The sequence below is a fragment of the Salvelinus namaycush genome, chromosome 39, assembly GCF_016432855.1.
Source record: "Salvelinus namaycush isolate Seneca chromosome 39, SaNama_1.0, whole genome shotgun sequence".
NCBI lineage: Eukaryota > Metazoa > Chordata > Actinopteri > Salmoniformes > Salmonidae > Salvelinus > Salvelinus namaycush.
The window spans coordinates 19,496,338-19,516,104 of record NC_052345.1 but is presented as its reverse complement, the minus strand read 5'-3'; the positions used below and the strand labels follow the sequence as shown (position 1 = coordinate 19,516,104).

At 42.5% G+C, this 19,767-nt stretch overlaps 1 protein-coding gene across 1 annotated transcript; it reads right to left on the bottom strand.

Annotated features, from left to right (window-relative positions):
* Positions 1-17,854: 17,854 nt before the first annotated feature.
* LOC120032555 (zinc finger protein 436-like) lies at positions 17,855-18,822 on the bottom strand (the record flags this gene model as incomplete). The annotated part of the gene is made up of 1 exon (XM_038978697.1): positions 17,855-18,822. A coding segment is annotated over one exon (942 nt), but the record flags the coding sequence as incomplete, so codon positions are not given.
* Between the last annotated feature and the right edge of the window lie 945 nt (positions 18,823-19,767).

Below are 19,767 nucleotides of genomic sequence, written 5' to 3'. Positions count from 1 at the left end.
GGCGTACACGATACGGGCCATTCTGGACTCGAGACGCCGGGTGAGGGGCCTGCAGTACCTCGTGGACTGGGAGGGGTACGGTCCGGAGGAGAGGTGCTGGGTACCGGTGGAGGACATTTTGGATCCATCTATGTTAAGGGATTTCCATCGCCTCCATCCGGATCGCCCTGCGCCTCGTCCTCCGGGTCGACCTCGAGGCCGGTGTCGGCGCGCTGCGGGAGCCGCGCGTCAGAGGGGGGGGGGTACTGTCACGACTCCAACCGAGGCAGGCTCTCCTTCCCGTTCGGGTGGCGCTCGGCGGTCGTCGTCACCGGCCTACTAGCTGCCACTGACTCTTTTTCCTCCCCCTCCTTAATTGTTTATTTGTATCACCTGTGTTCAGTTAGTTGTTAATTAGTGTGGCTTTATTAGCCAGCCAGCCCGTACGCTTCGTTGTGCGGGATTGTTACATTGTAGCTTTTGGGATTTCGGGAGTGTTTATGGTTATTGTGGACTGGGTTTGTTTCTCGTGTCATTGGACCGTTGTGTATGACACCCAGTACGTCCGTGTTGGACATTTTGGTTGCTAGTTGGGCATTAAAGACTCAACATATTGAAGCTCTGCTGTTCCTGCGTCTGACTTCGCACCCCTCGACACCCAGGGCGTTACAGCTCCCTCAAACACTTCTGCAAGCAGGCCTTTCTAATCGACCTGGCCCGGGTATCTTGGAAGGATTTTGACCTCATCCCGTCAGTAGAGGATGCCTGGTTGTTCTTTAAAAGTAATTTCCTCACCACCTTAAAACCTGTTTGGGCTGCAGGGGCAGTATTGAGTAGCCGGATAAAAGGTGCCCATTTCAAACGGCCTCGTACTCAATTCTTGCTCGTACAATATGCATATTATTATTACAATTGGATAGAAAACACTCTCTAGTTTCTAAAACCGTTTGAATTATATCTGTGAGTAAAACAGAACTCCTTTTGCAGCAAACTTCCTGTCAGAAAGTGAAAAATCTGAAATCGATGCCCTGTTCTAGGATCTGCCTATAAATGTGCTTGATATGTATGAGTATACATGCACTTCATACGCCTTCCACTAGATGTCCCATAGGCTGTGAGAGGTGAAATGGGGTTTCTAGGTGTTTCTATGGTGAAAAGAGAGCTCTTGGAATGACATGACCCCAGAATTCCTTTGTCCAGGAAGCGCATAGAGGTCACCGGTATTGGCTTCGGAAAAGCAATCGTTATAGACGTGTTATATCTCCGGCTTTGATTTTATTTGATAAATGTGATCATATCATCGTAAAGTATGTTTTTTCAATATAGTTTCATCAGATTATTGAAATATTTTCGGGAGTTTAGGCGTCTTGTGTTCTCTGGGTATGGTGAAGATGGAGAGCTACGCGTCACTTGGCTAGTTAGCTTGCTAATTCGAGAGGGAAGAAGGCCGTTCTAAAACCAAACAACGATTGTTCTGGACAAAGGACACCCTTGTACAACATTCTGATGGAAGATCATCAAAAGTAGGACCAATTTTATGATGATATTTCATATATCTGTCGGAATATGTTGACAATTATTTTGCGCTCAGATTTGGGCTCTCTCGTTATAACGTAAGCTGGATGTGGTAATGAAGTTATTTTTAGAATTCTAACTCGGCGATTTCATTAAGAACTAATGTATCTATCATTTCCTATACAACATGTATTTTTTAGTAACGTTTATGTATAGTTATTTGGTCAGAATAGTTGAGTGTCAGAAAAATATCCGGACGTTGTGGGAAAAAGATGCTACGCTAGCACAATGTATAACCACTGATTTCAGCTCTAAATATGCATATTTTCGAACAAAACATAAGTGTATGTATAACCTGATGTTATAGGACTGTCATCTGATGAAGCTTATCAAGGTTAGTCAAAAATTATATATCTTTTGCTGGTTTGTTACGATCGCTAACTTTTGCTGCTGGGGAATGGCTTGTGTTTCTGGCTATTGTGGTTAGCTAATATAACGCTATATTGTGTTTTCGCTGTAAAACACTTAAGAAATCGGAAATATTGGCTGGATTCACAAGATGCTTGTCTTTCATTTGCTGTACACTATGTATTTTTCAGAAATGTTTTATGATGAGTATTTAGGTATTTGACGTTGGTGTCTGTAATTATTCTGGCTGCTTTCGGTGCAATTTCTGATTGTAGCTGCAATGTAAACTATGATTTATACCTGAAATAAGCACATTTTTCGAACAAAACATAGATTTATTGAATAACATGTTATAAGACTGTCATCTGATGAAGTTGTTTGTTGGTTAGTTTGTTTGGTTCTTGGTTAGTTAGGTTGGCTTTGTGCATGCTACCTGTGCTGTGAAAAATGTTAGTGCTTTTTTGTATTTGGTGGTGAGCTAACATAAATATACGTGCTGTTTTCGCTGTAAAACATTTAAAAAATCGGACATGTTGGCTGGATTCACAAGATGTGTACCTTTCATGTTGTATTGGACTTGTTAATGTGTGAAAGTTAAATATTTTGAATTTTGCGCCCTGCACTTGAAGTGGCTGTTGTCATATTGTGCCCGGCTTCGGGCTTGCAGCCATAAGAAGTTAATTAAATAAGCATGCCCCTTTCAAAAAATGTGTAACTAAGAACAGATATTGCCCTTGGTTCACTCCAGACCTGACTGCCCTCGACCAGCACAAAAACATCCTGTGGCGTACTGCACTAGCATCGAATAGTCCCCGCGATATGCAACTTTTCAGAGAAGTCAGGAACCAATACACACAGTCAGTTAAGAAAGCAAAGGCTAGCTTTTTCAAACAGAAATTTGCATCCTGTAGCTCTAACTCCAAAATGTTTTGGGACACTGTAAAGTCCATGGAGAATAAGAGCACCTCATCCCAGCTGCCCACTGCACTGAGGCTAGGAAACACTGTCACCACCGATAACTCCACGATAATCGAGAATTTCAATAAGCATTTCTCTACGGCTGGCCATGCTTTCCTCCTGGCTACCCCAACCCCTGCCAACAGCTCCGCACCCCCCGCAGCTACTTGCCAAAGCCTCCCCAGCTTCTCCTTCACCCAGTGTCCCACTATAATTGAGAATTTCAATATGCATTTTTCTACGGCTGGCCTTCTTTCCACCCTACCCCGGTCAACTGTCCGGCACCCTCAACAGCAACCCGCCAAAGCCCCCACCATTTCTCCTTTACCCAAATCTAGATAGCTGATGTTCTGAAAGAGCTTCAACATCTGGACCCCTACAAATCAGCCGGGCTAGACAATCTGGATCCTCTCTTTCAGAAATTATCTGCCGAAATTGTTGCAACCCCTATTACTAGTCTGTTCAACCTCTCTTTCGTATCGTCTGAGATTCCCAAAGATTGGAATGCTGCCGCGGTCATCCCCCTCTTCAAAGGGGGAGACACTCTAGACCCAAACTGCTACAGACCTATATCTATTCTACCCTGCCTTTCTAAGGTCTTCGAAAGCCAAGTTAACAAACAGATTACCGACCATTTCGAATCCCACCGTACCTTCTCCGCTATGCAATCTGGTTTCAGAGCTGGTCATGGGTCACGATATCATAACCGCCATTGATAAAAGACAGTACTGTGCAGCCGTCTTCATCGACCTGGCCAAGGCTTTCGACTCTGTCAATCACCGTGTTCTTATCGGCAGACTCAACAGCCTTGGTTTCTCAAAAGACTGACTCGCCTGGTTCACCAACTAACAAACCTCCAAGCGAGCTTCAATGCCATACAACACTCCTTCTGTGGCCTCCAACTGCTCTTAAAAGCAAGTAAAACTAAATGCATGCTCTTCAACCGATCGCTGCCCGCACCCGCCCACCCGACAAGCATCACTACTCTGGACGGTTGTGACATAGAATATGTGGACAACTCCAAATACCTAGGTGTCTGGTTAGACTGTAAACTCTCCTTCCAGACTCACAGTAAGCATCTCCAATCCTAAATTTAATCTAGAATTGGCTTCCTATTACGCAACAAAGCCTCCTTCACTCATGCTGCCAAACACCCACATAAAACGGATCGGCGATGTCATTTACAAAATAGCCTCCAACACTCTACTCAGCAAACTGGATGCAGTCTATCACAGTGCCATCCGTTTTGTCACTAAAGCCCCATATATCACCCACCACTGCGACCTGTATGCTCTTGTTGGCTGGCCCTCGCTAAATATTCGTCGCCAAGACAATTGGCTCCAGGTCATCTATAAGTCTTTGCTAGGTAAACCTCCACCTTATCTCAGCTCACTGGTCACCATAGCAACACCCACCCATAGCACGTTCTCCAGGAGGTATATCTCACTGGTCACCCCCAAAGTCAACACCTACTTTGGCCGCCTTCCAGTTCTCTGCTGCCAATGACTGGAACGAATTGCAAAAATCGCTGAAGTTGGAGACTTATATCTATCTCACTAACTTTAAGCATCAGCTATCTGAGCGCTGCAGCTGTACACAGCCCATCTGTAAATAGCTCATCCAACTGCCTACCTCGTCCCCATGTTTTTATTTACTTTTTTTGCTCTTTTGCCCACCAGTATTTCTACTTGCACTTCATCATCTGCACATCTATCACTCCAGTGTTAATTTGCTAAATTGTAATTAATTCGCTACTATGGCCTATTTATTGCCTTACCTCCGTACTCCATTTGCACACACTGTATATAGATTTTTCTATTGTGTTATTGACTGTACGTTTGTTTATCCCACGTGTAACTCTGTTGCTTTTGTCGCACTGCTTTGCTTTATCTTGGCCAGGTTGCAGTTGTAAATGAGAACTTGTTCTCAACTGGCCTACCTGGTTAAATAAAGGTGAGATACAAAAAAAGTCTTAACTTTATTGACAACACCCAAATGGAGACTGTCGTTAACGCGATTCTTCAATAATTAAACATAATTCTTAATAGTGTAGTAAACATTATATTAAACAGGTCATTCAAACAAGCCTTACAATTATAATCCAAAGTAGTGTGAAATGTACTCATAAGCAACCTGGAAATGGAGGTTACTGTCACGCCCTGGCCTTAGTTATCTTTGCTTTCTTTATTATTTTAGTTAGGTCAGGGTGTGACATGGGGGATGTTTGTGTGTTTTTGTCTAGTCGAGGGTGTTTGTAGTGTCTAGGGGGTTTTGGTAGAGTTTATGGGGTTGTGTTCAGTGTAGGTGTCTAGGTATGTCTATGGTTGCCTGAGTGGTTCTCAATCAGAGACAGCTGTCTATCATTGTCTCTGATTGGGAGCCATATTTAAGGCAGCCATAGGCATTAGACGGGTTGTGGGTAATTGTCTATGTGATGTTGCATGTTTGCACTCAGTGTTATAGCAGTCACGTTCATTTTGTATTGTTTGTTAAGTGTTCTTCATTATTAAAGGGAAGAATGTATTCTAATCACGCTGAGCCTTGGTCCTCTCTTTCACCTATAGACGATCGTGACAATTACTCCCCTGAGTTTCCCCCATTCACATTCAGAATACATTGTGAAAAACAAAAATCTTTGCTCACCATTTTTGCTCCAGGCAGATATAGTACATCCATAACTATCGGTTTCCTCATTAGCAGGGAGGAGTTTCTGCAATCAAATTGCCCTCGTGCCGCAATTTTATTAAACACAGAAAGGGGCCTATATTGGAGACCAAAAGTCGTCTGGCACACTGTTTAGAGTTTCAACAGCCTGAATAACTTATTTCTAGCCTACAATCATTGATGTTACTACTAATGTGAAAACAAGACAAAATATGACTATTCTTGCTCATTTTAAGACAATTGTCAAATAATTTTAACATTCATTACAGACGTCAATTGTTGTATAACATCATGGCTACGCTGTTGGGATCACCTTTTACAGTGGATTACCGCTGTGTTGGGCCTGTAATCATCTGTCTGACTTTGTTGTTCACACAGGAGAGCTACTTAACTATTGTGGATCCTCTGGGGAGCCTCAACAACCTCGTGATGCTGAAGAGGCAGAGAAGAGTCTCTCCAGATCCAGAACTCACTGCTGCTCTGACTGTGAGATTCACCTCATCAGGCATTACAATCCATCAGAGAATACACACAGGAGAGAAACCGTATAGCTGTAAAAAATGTGGGAGGAGTTTTACTACATCTAGCAATCTGACATTACACCAGAGAACACACACAGGAGAGAAACCTTATAGCTCCGGTCAATGTGGGAAGAGTTTTGGACAATCTGGAGAGCTGACAGTGCACCAGAGAATACACACAGGAGAGAGACCTTATATCTGTGGTCAATGTGGGAAGAGTTTTGCTGCATCTAGCAATCTGACTCTACACCAGAGAACACACACAGGAGAGAAATCTTATAGCTGTGGTCAATGTGGGAAGAGTTTTGGTCAATCTGGAGAGCTGACAGTGCACCAGAGAAAACACACAGGAGAGAAATCTTATCTGAGGTCAATGTGGGAAAAGTTTTGGTCAATCTGGCCATCTGACAGTACACCAGAGAACACACACAGGACAGAAATCTCATAGCTGTGACCAGAGATAATCTGATAAAATATAAAAAATATTAGAAAATACATACATGAAGGATTTGTTTCATGATTTCAATGAATTAATGTCACAATGTGGAATGTTTTAACATTGTATTAGGAGTATTTTAATAGTCTCAATGTAGAAGCCTAAACGTTTGCCCCCTCATCAATTGATTTCAACATGATATGGATATTAGCCTCAGGGGAAAAATCCAGGCTCTGAAATGGAAGAGTACTATTTATGTGATTTAACAAAAATAGAGTTGTGTTACGCTGTTTACCACGTTGGCAACCCACTTGAATCAAAATGTAGCTAGCTGTTTTCTACAAATTGTCCTCTAACCAGGGATGTACCCATTACTCCCAGATTCCGTGTGGTTTTTGAGCTGTTAGTTTTAACAGGACGTGCAACCTCATCTCCCTCCTCTCACACAATTGATTTCAACATGATATCGATGAGTGATGACAAATAAGTGTTGTGTTCCTTTGTTTAGCGACCCCTAAATTTAAATGCATCACTCCAAAATGTAGCTGACTGTCTTCTGCAGGTTGTCCTCTAACCAGTGAGATAAAATATATCTCCCATTTCCATGTGTTTTATGTTGTATTTTATGTTTATATCCAACAACATGCCTATCTAGTGAACCCTGAAAAGAGAGAGAAGCTCCGTAGTGAGGTGGAAAGTTACTACGGATATTGCAGGAGTTTCCTCTTGAAATCAGACATGTCTGTGGTAAGGACAACTCGGTTGCTGATTGTCTTCAGGGGGGTGTAGTCAAAAAGTTTTGTGTTTAGCCAGTGCGTTGCCATGGATTACAATTTATTTTGACTGCATGTTTTTCTGTATTGGAGATGAATTTTGTTTGGGCTCGTTCCTGGGGAACGAGAGTTCTAGAAGCTATTGAGTTAAAAAAGATATATATATTTAGAAATGTGTTTTTTCTTGTTTTTAATTGTTGACAGCCAGTAGACACCATGTTTATATTGTAGAAGGTGAAGCATTGTAGTTGATTATAATGTTAAATGGAAGTTGTTTTCTGTTGGTGGTAAGCAAACTTGTCCAACAAAAATATAGGATATATTTGTTGTCTTAAGGGGGAAGGTGTTACAGGCTTTGGTTTTTCCATTTATGTTTTGAGGTTAGACTTTAGCACGTCTAGCTCGTTAGCACGTAGGACGCACTGATTGGTGTCACCTCTTTAGTCAGTATGTGTTACACCTGTGCTGGCTTGTCCATCTCGTTAGTGGGGAGGTGTTTCACCTGAGCTGGTCCAGGTTCTATTTAAGAGTGTCTGGCCCAGTGCTTCAGTTGTCTTGATAGATGTGGACAGTCAACACCTTTAGTTGCTCCACCTTTTTGGTTTGCTTCCTGTCTTTAAGTTTGTGGTGGGTTTTTCTTTTGTATGTCGCTTCATGGTGGGTTTCTGTTATGTCCCAGTTGTTGTTACTAGTCAACTTTCAATGGACACCCCCATAGTGTCTTTCAGAGCCCCTCCTATAAAACAAGCTTATATTTTGGGTTGGATATTGCATCCAATTATTAATATTTTAATCAATGGCATTTCCTTAGGGTGCTCATTAGTCTTTCAGTTGTTATTCTTCTGTTTTTTATCCTCGTATGTTTGTTGTGTACTAAATATTTCTGTTTATTTTTAGTTTTTTTCCTGTGAAACCATTGTCCATGTCTGAAATGTACTATATAAATATATATATAATATAAATACAGCTTGATTTAAACATTTTGCGAAACAAATTAACCCAATGACCGACAATCAACAGACTCTTGCAAAACCAATGAACAAATATGTGAAAAAGAAACATGCTTCATCTTGGTACAACTTGGTCAAAAAGCACCACATATTTTGGTCCATCTTAGTATGAAAAACAGAATAAATTCAGTAGATCTTCCACTATGTCAAAATAGTGCCTGGTATGTTTAGTAACACTTTTCAACCAACCATTTGTTGAAAATGAGTCTTTGAAATCAACAATACGTCAAAGGATTCAACTACTGAAAACTGAAACAAACAAATGGATGAACCAGATCAATCCCACTTTTCCAGCCTGCTGAAGGTGTGGTGGAGAGGTTAACACCACCCCCGGCTCTACCGGGGGCTTGAGGTGGTCTCCCACAGCTCTGCTTATGTCATGTTATGTGGCCTTGCTGTTCCATTTCTTGACTGCCCCTGCAACACAGAAACACATTTAGTCATATTATATAAAACACTCAAAGTAATGGATATGAAGCATCTACAGCCTCAGTTAAACCTGGCACCTAAATGTGACTTCTGTCATCTGATCACTCCAAGCTGCTTTAGGTTCAGATCTACCAGGATGGGCCTTTGACATAGTCTGGATGCAGTCAGGCCCCCAAATATGCACAAGCAATGTAAAGAGATGGGGTGAATGAGTGGGGAAAAGTACATTTTACACAAATTACCTTCATAATATCAAAGAACAAATGTGTGTGCCTGAGAGGAAATTAACTTTCATACAGCCAAAAGGGGTGAGAAATTACACCAATATCAGTGGACAATTTGCACTAATGTAAATAAACATAGATGATGGAACATATTCCCTTTAGCTGACATGGTGAACCGCTAAGGGGACATAAATATTTACCATCTAAACCATGTGTGACCTCTCACCTCTCTGGCTGTAGAAGTGTTCTTCCTAACCAGTCCCTCAACAGCTCTCTGACTGAGCTCCATCCTCACTGGGTCTTCAGAGGAGAGGAAGACTGAGGGATTGAAGGATGAATGGATCAGTCAGTCAAAGTGTAAAGCTGCTATCTGACAAAATCACAATTTTAGTAGTTCATTAAAGTAAACAAGGCTTTATGACTGCTGAATACGAACTATCAATCACTTAGATCATGTATTTTCAGGTAGAGATACATCCTTGGGACGTCCCTAGCCCATTGAAGTTGACATTTAATATCACACAGTTCAGTCTGGGTCAGATTTATCTCTAGAGAAAATACAACTCTCTACTACATCACACAGTTCAGGCTGGGTCTGATTTATCCCCAGACTAGCTCTAGACACACCCTCTCAGCAGACAGGCCAAAGGCGGTTGCTTGCCCCAATTCGGGGGAACCGTTGATCTACTTCAGAGGAACTGTGTCTAGAGTGATTTCCTGTTGTTTTGACACCTCACTGGAAAACTAGAATAACTAGCTGTTGCTACAGAACGAGACGACCAATTCACAGTTAGTCTGTGTCTCGTTCTCCACACACGTACACATACCAAGATCACATGTTTTCTATATGCACAAGATAGTTTGACTATATAAGGCTTCTGAACTCCTTGTGTCATCGAGCTCTCGGCCTTCCAACTCAGAGTGTAGGGCTGACCAGCTACATTATTGCAATTCTTATCAAATAAAGGTTGATTGTTTGAAGAAATGACAAAGTCTCTCCTGAATGGTTAGAATTTCCACCACAATGTGCAGTAGGCTTTTTCAATACCAACAATGATAGACTAGATTGATGACGTCGTCCCCACAGTGACTGTACGTACATACCCCAACCAGAAGCCATGGATTACAGGCAACATCCGCACTGAGCTAAAGGCTAGAGCTGCCGCTTTCAAGGAGCGGGACTCTAACCCGGAAGCTTAAAAGAAATTCCGCTATTCCCTCCGACGAACCATCAAACAGGCAAAGCGTCAATACAGAACTAAGATTGAATCGTACTGCACGGTCTCAGATGCTCGTCGGATGTGGCAGGGCTTGAAACCATTACAGACTAAAAGGGAAGCACAGCCGAGAGCTGCCCAGTGACACAAACCTACCAGACGAGCTAAACGACCTCTTGACGGGCCACCCCCAGGTAGTAGGGGTAGGTAACAACACATCTGCCATGCTTATCCTCAACACGGGGGCCCCTCAGGGGTGCGTGCACAATCCCCTCCTGTACTCCTTGTTCAATCCCCTCCTGTACTCCTTGACTGTACGACTCCAAAACCATCATTAAGTTTGCCGATGCCACAATAGTGGTAGGCCTGATCACCAACAACGACTAGACAGCCTATAGGGAGGAGGTCTAGCTGTGTGGTGCCAGGAAAACAACCTCTCCCTCAAAGTGATCAAGACAAAGGAGATGATTACGGACTACAGGAAAAGGAAGACCGAGCATGCCCCCATTCTCATGGGCTGTAGTGGAGCAGGTTGAGAGCTTCAAGTTCCTTGGTGTCCACATCACTAACAAACTATCATGGTCCAAGCACACCAAGACAATCGTGAAGAGGGCACAACAAAACCTATTCCCCCTCAGGAGACAGAAAAGATTTAGCATGGGTCCTCAGATCCTCAAAAGGTTCTACAGCTGCACCATCGAGAGCATCCTGACTGGTTGCATCACTGCATGGTATGGCAACTGCTCTGCCTCCGACCGCAAGGCACTACAGAAAGTCGTGCGAACAGCCCAGTACATCACTGAGGCCAAGCTTCCTGCCATCCAGGACCTCTATACCAGGCGGTGTCAGAGGAAGCCCCCCCCCCCCCCCCCCCCCACATACACTGTTATCATCTATGCATAGTCACTTTAATAACTCAACCTACATGTACATATTACCTCAATTACCTCGACTAACTGGTGCCCCCATACATTGACTCTGTACCGGTACCCCCTGTATGTAGCCTCCACATTGACTCTGTACCGGTACCCCCTGTATATAGTCTAGATATTGTTATTTAACTTCTGCTCTTTAATTACTGGTTCCTTTTATTTCTTATTCTTATTTGAACACTAAAATAACACATCCTAGATCTGAATGAATGAAATATTCTTATTAAATACTTTTTTCTTTACATAGTTGAATGTGCTGACAACAAAATCACACAAATTATCAATGGAAATCAAATTTATCAACCCATGGAGGTCTGGATTTGGAGTCACACTCAGAATTAAAGTGGAAAACCACACTACAGGCTGATCCAACTTTGATGTAATGTCCTTAAAACAAGTCAAAATGAGTCTCAGTAGTGTGTGTGGCCTCCACGTGCCTGTATGACCTCCCTACAACGCCTGGGCATGCTCCTGATGAGGTGGCGGATGGTCTCCTGAGGCATCTCCTCCCAGACCTGGACTAAAGCATCCGCCAACTCCTGGACAGTCTGTGGTGCAACGTGGCGTTGGTGGATGGAGCGAGACATGATGTCCCAGATGTGCTCAATTGGATTCAGGTCTGGGGAACGGGCGGGCCAGTCCATAGCATCAATGCCTTCCTCTTGCAGGAACTGCTGACACACTCCAGCCACATGATGTCTAGCATTGTCTTGCATTAGGAGGAACCCAGGGCCAACCGCACCAGCATATGGTCTCACAAGGGGTCTGAGGATCTCATCTCGGTACCTAATGGCAGTCAGGCTACCTCTGGCGAGCCCATGGGGGGCTGTGTGGCCCCCCAAAGAAATGCCACCCCCACACCATGACTGACCCACCGCCAAACCGGTCATGCTGGAGGATGTTGCAGGCAGCAGAACGTTCTCCACGGCGTCTCCAGAATGTCACGTCTGTCACATGTGCTCAGTGTGAACCTGCTTTCATCTGTGAAGAGCACAGGGCGCCAGTGGCGAATTTGCCAATCTTGGTGTTCTCTGGGAAATGCCAAACGTCCTGCACGGTGTTGGGCTGTAAGTACAACCCCCACCTGTGGACGTCGGGCCCTCATACCACCCTCATGGAGTCTGTTTCTGACCGTTTGAGCAGACACATGCACATTTGTGGCCTGCTGGAGGTCATTTTGCAGGGCTCTGGCAGTGCTCCTCCTGCTCAAAGGCGGAGGTAGCGGTCCTGCTGCTGGGTTGTTGCCCTCCTACGGCCTCCTCCACGTCTCCTGATGTACTGGCCTGTCTCCTGGTAGCGCCTCCATGCTCTGGACACTACGCTGACAGACACAGCAAACCTTCTTGCCACCGCTTGCATTGATGTGCCATCCTGGATTAGCTGCACTACCTGAGCCACTTGTGTGGGTTGTAGACTCCGTCTCATGCTACCACTAGAGCAGGGGTCGGGAACCTATGGCTCCCGAGCCAGGTGTGGCTCTTTTGATGATTGCATCTGGCTCGCAGATAAAACAAAATATTCTCACTTTTTTTTATTTTTTTTATTTTTTAATAAATTTTATCCCCTTTTCTCCCCAATTTTCGTGGTATCCAATCGCTAGTAATTACTATCTTGTCTCATCGCTACAACTCCTTGTTTTAATCCATCCATCGATTTTTCACTGCTCATGTCCTGTTCAGGGCTGCAGGAGCAATTGTCCATTATTTTAATTAAATGATACTGGCCTACGTTGGCCGTTGCTAGGTAAAACAGGTAAACGCCTCCTTTTGAATCAGTCTGCTCGGTCATTAGCTCAAAGCTAACCCTTCGACGAAGAAGATGGCGAAAAGAAAAAAAGATGACGAGTATCGTACATTTCAGGACGAATGGACCGAAGAATTCGCCTTTGTGGAGAGAGCAGGTTCTGCGGTGTGTCTAATTTGCAATGACAAAATTACATCGATGAAACGGTCGAATGTAAAGCGGCACTTCGACACGCGCCATGCTACCTTTGCATCAAAATACCCTGCGGGAGACAGCAGACAGAAAGCGTGCCAAGAGCTACTGAGCAGGGTGCAAGCTAGCCAGCAGCAACTCCGCGTATGGACCAGGCAAGGTGACTATAATTCCGCTAGCTTTGCTGGATCTTTAGCAATAGTGAGGAACGGAAAACCATTCACAGATGGCGAGTATGCTAAAACGTTCATGCTGGATGTAGCCAATGAACTTTTTGATGATCTTCCGAACAAAGACAAGATAATTAAACGGATACAAGACATGCCTCTGTCGGCAAGAACTGTTCATGATCGTACCATCGTGATGGCAAACAAAGTGGAGGAAACGCAAGTGAAGGACATAAATGCAGCGCTGTTCTTTTCCCTGGCTTTGGATGAGTCAACAGACGTGAGCCATTTGTCACAGTTCAGCGTGATTGCAAGATATGCTGTTGGTGACACACTGCGCGAAAAAAGTCTTGCAGTTCTGCCATTAAAAGGGTCCACAAGAGGTGAGGATTTATTTAAGTCTTTCATGGAGTTTGCTCAAGAAAAAAATCTACCTATGGATAAACTTCTCTCAGTGTGTACTGATGGTGCTCCGTGTATGGTGGGGAATAAAAAAGTATTTGTGGCGCTTCTCCGTGAACATGAAAATAGACCCATCCTAAGTTTCCATTGCATTCTACACCAGGAGGCACTTTGTGCTCAGATGTGTGACAGGCAGTTTGGGGAAGTGATGTCGCTGGTCATTCGTGTGATCAACTTTATTGTTGCTCGAGCCTTAAATGATCGCCAGTTTAAAACACTGCTGGATGAAGTTGGAAATAACTATCCTGGTCTGCTTTTGCACAGCAATGTGCGTTGGTTGTCAAGAGGGAAGGTGCTTAGCCGTTTTGCGGCTTGCCTGAAAGAAATCCAGACTTTCCTTGAAATGAAAGGCATCGAGCATCCTGAGCTAGCCGAAACTGAGTGGCTCCTCAAGTTTTACTATCTCGTAGATATGACTGAACATCTGAACCAGCTCAACGTGAAAATGCAAGGCATTGGAAATACAGTGTTATCCCTTCAACAAGCTGTGTTTGCTTTTGAAAACAAGCTAGAACTTTTCATCATGGATCTTGAAACAGGTCGTTTACTACATTTTGAAAAACTGAGCCAATTTAAAGATGCATGCACAGCAAGTGAGCCTATTCAAAACTTTGATCTCCACCAGCTAGCTCGCTGCACATCCAGTCTCCTACAGTCCTTCAAAGCACGCTTTGGAGAATTTCGTGAGCACACTCGTCTTTTTAAGTTCATCACCCTTCCAAACGAGTGTTCACTGAACACAGCCGACCTGAGTTACATTCCTGGTGTCTCCGTCAGAGATTTTGAAGCAGAAGTGGCTGACCTGAAGGCCTCAGACATGTGGGTGAATAAGTTCAAGTCACTGAATGAAGATTTGGAAAGAATCACACGACAGAAAGCGGAGTTGGCGAGCAAGCACATGTGGACAGAAATGAAAAAACTTCAACCCGAAGACCAGCTGATTCTCAAAACTTGGAACGCGCTTCCTGTCACATACCACACACTGCAGCGTGTGAGTATTGCTGTATTGACCATGTTTGGATCTACGTATGCATGTGAGCAGTCATTCTCACATCTTAAAAACATCAAGTCCAACCTACGATCACGTTTAACGGATGAAAGCCTCAACGCTTGCATGAAGCTTAACCTCACCAAGTACCAACCAGACTACAAAGACATCAGCAAATCCATGCAGCACCAGAAGTCGCATTAATGGTGAGTATTATAACAACATTATTTAAGAATAAATTCAGAGGCTTATTATACTGCCATTTAGTTGAATTCACTTTTAAAATATATTATATGGCTCTCACTGAAATATATTTCCAAATTTTTTGCTTTCATGGCTCTCTTAGTCAAAAAGGTTCCCGACCCCTGCACTAGAGTGAAAGCACCGCCAGCATTCAAAAGTGACCAAAACATCAGCCAGGAAGCATAGGAACTGAGAAGTGGTCTGTGGTCACCACCTGCAGAATCACTCCTTTATTGGGGGTGTCTTGCTAATTGCCTATAATTTCCACCTTTTGTCTATTCCATTTGCACAACAGCATGTGAAATGTATTGTCAATCAGTGTTGCTTCCTAAGTGGACAGTTTGATTTCACAGAAGTGTGATTGACTTGGAGTTACATTGTGTTGTTTAAGTGTTCCCTTTATTTTTTTGAGCAGTGTATTTTAAACGTCATGAAAAGCACTATACAAAGTAAATGTATTATTTATTATGGTCTGACATGTCTTCAGAAATGTTGCAATTTTGTAATGTGTTTTGTTTGGTAAATTGTTTTGTAAATATTAATTCACATTTGTGGTGCCACTAAATAAACAATGAATTATTTAAATCAATATTGTCAATATTGTTATTAAAATATGTTTTTATAATGGAGGGAGGGTGGACAGGGAGTTAAAAAATGAACTCCAAAAGGTTCTTTGAGAAATCATTATAAGGGGTTCTTCAAATAACTTATAGGGGTTCCCACAAAAGGTTCTTTGAATACCTTTTAGGGGTTCCCCCACAGTTTCAATTTGAAGAACCCCTAAAGGATACTCCAGGAACCTTGACTTTTTAGAGTGTATATGGATAAAGGTTACCTTGTCTGAGAGACATTTACATAGTTATACACAACCCAATTAGGGATGACTATTTTAGGGCGAAATAGAGGGCACAACAGAGACCTGACGTCACGTGCTGAGTGGGTATGACCAAAGTTATTCTGTTTAGCTACACTTTGTAGTACATTTTTACACTATAATAAATGTTTCTGATGCCGCATCGCCAGTTTTCAAAGAGAGTCGTTGGTTTGTAGGGGCAGTCGCTATTTAGCCTTCTGTCTGAAAGTATTTTCTCAACTGCGATACCAACTCCAGTCAGCAGATGGCGATGTGCGTTATTCAGGTGATTCTGCCACCGACATATAATCTAGTTGACGGGACGCTTCTTCAACATCAACAGCTAATCAGCCACCTTGTTTCACTCTAACTTTATGGAAAAATGTTTAATTAATAAATCTAGCAACTCTTCTCATACTGGGAATAATTACAGGTGCACCTTACTAGCTTATACTATATCATACATGGTCTTAACTAGTAAACACAGATTCTAGTTTTCATCCAGTTCACATAGATAGCTGGCTCGGCCCTCTTCACACCTCCAAGGTGTCCCCTCACCCCTCACACAGGAATACACACTCAAAGCATACTAGGCTTTTATAAAAACTCTGCTTGTTTCGCTCACTTTTTTTTTTTTTTAACTATGTTTGAGATGTGGTATCTACTCGGCTCTCTGCCTCTCAGATCAAAGTTGGGTCCATCTGCTCCGTTCCCAAAGTGTGGTCTCCTGAGATTCCAAGTTTGAGGGATCCCTCATGTATCATTTACCCGGAGCGTCACCAAATGAAAATTCACATCCCCATCGCCAAATGTGGTTAATTTCTTTAATATCAAATGAGGAGACAAACTTATCACACAAGTCAGAGTTATTCTTAAACTAAATCTTGATTCACTTATTAATAAGGGAGCAGGTCAAGACAACACACACATATAAAGTGAATCAATTGAGTACTCTACGATAATGATGGCTGGTCGACAAATCACCCCCAGATGATTTGTTGAGAGCCCCGATACAAAAGTACAAAAGGTCTTTTACAGCCAAGATACACCCCTTTCAACCTACATGACCAACAGCAGATGTATAGAACGGGTCACAAGGTTAAGATTTGTATGAAAGATACTTATAATTCTCAGCAGACAGTATCTGCTGTAAAAACAGTACTCTTTGTGTAGAGACCAGGGTCTGGCCCTGGGGTCATCTCTCCCTGGTACCATATAGAACAGAAACATTAACTCATGCTCTGGAATGCGGTCTCTTTAGGTTATCACCCAAAAGACATTGTAAATCTCCCAGAGGCCCATCCTCAGTAGAACAAACACAATAGTTCTAAGAACACTTTATTCTGTTGCATAAAACAACCATTTGATGCAATAAAAGTATTATAAGACTGTCCACATCTATCAAGACAACTGGAGCACTGGGCCAGACACTCTTAAATAGAACCTGGACCAGCTCAGGTGAAACACCTTCCCACTAACGTGATGGACAAGCCAGCACAGGTGTAACACATACTGACTAACGAGGTGACACCAATCAGTGCATCCTATGTGCTAACGAGCTATACGTGCTAAAATCCAAACCTCAAAATATAAATGGAAAAACCAAAGACTAACACCTTAAGAGAATGCTTAAAACCAACAGAAAACAATTTTTATTTCACATTATAATCAACTACAATGCGTCACCTTCACCAATATAAACATGGTGTCTACTGGCTGTCAACAATTTAAAAAAAAAAAAAAAAATGTATTTTTCCCCCACTAGCTTCTAGAACTCTCATCTACTTGGAACGAGCCCAAACAAAACTCCTCTCCAAAATGGAAAAACATGCAGTCAAAATAAGATCCAAACACAAAACTTTTTGACTTGTTACATCACATAAATAGTACTCTTTCAATTCAGAGCCTGGATTTTCCCCCTGAGGCTAATATCCATATCATGTTGAAATCAATAGAACAGGGGGCAAACGTTAAAACATTCTACATTGTGACATCATTAAAATATTCCTACTACAATGTTAAAACATTCTATATTGTGACATCATTAAAATACTCCTACTACAATGTTAAAACATTCTACATTGTGACATCATTAAAATACTCCCACTACAATATTAAAACATTCTACATTGTGACATTAATTCATTTATATCATGAAACAACTCCTTCATGTATGTATTTTCTGATGTTTGATCAGAGATCTTTTATCAGAGTATCTCTGGTCACAGCTACGAGATTTCTTTCCCGTGTGTGTTATCTGGTGTTGTACCAGGCTGTTTGACTGAGTAAAACTCTTCCCACATTGATTACAGCTATAGGGTTTCTCTCCTGTGTGTGTTCTCTGGTGTTCAGTTAGATAGCTAGATGTAACAAAACTCTTCCCACATTGATTACAGCTATAAGGTTTCTCTCCTGTGTGTGTTCTCTGGTGTACAGTTAGATAGCTAGATGTAACAAAACTCTTCCCACATTGATCACAGCTATAAGGTTTCTCTCCTGTGTGTGCTCTCTGGTGTTGTATCAGGCTGGATGAATGAGTAAAACTCTTCCCACATTGAGTACAGCTATAGGGTTTCTCTCCTGTGTGTGTTCTCTGGTGTGATATCAGGTTGTTTAGCTGAGTAAAACTCTTCCCGCATTGATCACAGCTATAAGGTCTCTCTCCTGTGTGTGTTCTCTGGTGAAGAGTTAGATTGCTAGACGTGGTAAAACTCTTCCCACATTCATCACAGCTATAGGGTTTCTCTCCCGTGTGTGTTCTCTGGTGTGATATCAGGTTGCTTAGCTGAGTAAAACTCTTCCCACATTGAGTACAGCTATAAGGCTTCTCTCCTGTGTGTATTCTCTGGTGTATCTTCAGATGGCTAGATGTATCAAAACTCTTCCCACATTGAGTACAGCTATAAGGTTTCTCTACTGTGTGTATTCTCTGGTGTATCTTCAGATGGCTAGATGTATCAAAACTCTTCCCACATTGAGTACACCTGTAAGGTTTCTCTACTGTGTGGATTCTCTGATGAATTTTAATGCCTGCTGGTGAGGTGAATCTCTTCCCACAGTCAGAGCAGCGGTGAGTTCTCTTCCCTGTGGATCTCTGCTGATGTTTCTTGAGGTGTTCTAATGTGGAGAGACTCTTCTCTGCCTTGTCAGCATCATGAGGTTGTTGAGGCTCCCCAGAGGATCCACGATAGTCACGTCTCTCTCCTGTGTGAATGACAAAGTTAGACAGATGGTTAAAGGCCCACAACAGCAGAAATCCACTGTAAAAGGTGATGCCAACAGCGTAGGCATGATGTTGTACAACAATTGACGTCTGTAATGAATGTTACAATTATCTTAAAATGAGCAAGAATAGTCATATTTTAGTAGTAACATCGATGATTGTAGGCTAGAAATTAAGTTGTACAACAACTGACGTCTGTAATGAATGTAATGATTATTTGACATTTGTCTTAAAATGAGCAAGAACAGTCATATTTTGTCTTGTTTTCACATTAGTAGTAACATCGATGATTGTAGACTAGAAATAAGTTATTCATGTTGTTGAAACACTAAGCAGTGTACCAGTGTACCAGACAACTTTTGGTCTCCAATATAGGCCACTTTCTGTGTTTGCTAAAATTGCGGCACGAGGGCCATGCACATGCAATATAGTTGTAGAAACTCCTCCCTGCTAATGAGGAAACCACTAGTTATGGATGTACTATATCTTAAATGGTGAGCAAAGATTTTAGTTATTCACAATGTATTCTGAATGGGGGGAAACTCAGGGGAGTAACCTCCATTTCCAGGTTGCTTATGAGTACATTTCACACTACTTTGGATTATAATTGTAAGGCTCGTTTGAATGTCCTGCTTAACTTCTCTAGGGTAGGTGAGACGCTAACGTCCCACCAGGCCAACATCCGGTGAAACTGCAGAGAGCTAACATTTTAAATACACCCTTCGTTGTATTAAACATTCTTGTAAATACATGTATCTTACATCATTTAGAAGATGAACGTCTTATTAATCCAGCCGCTGTGTCAGATTTCAAAAAGGTTTACTGCAAAAG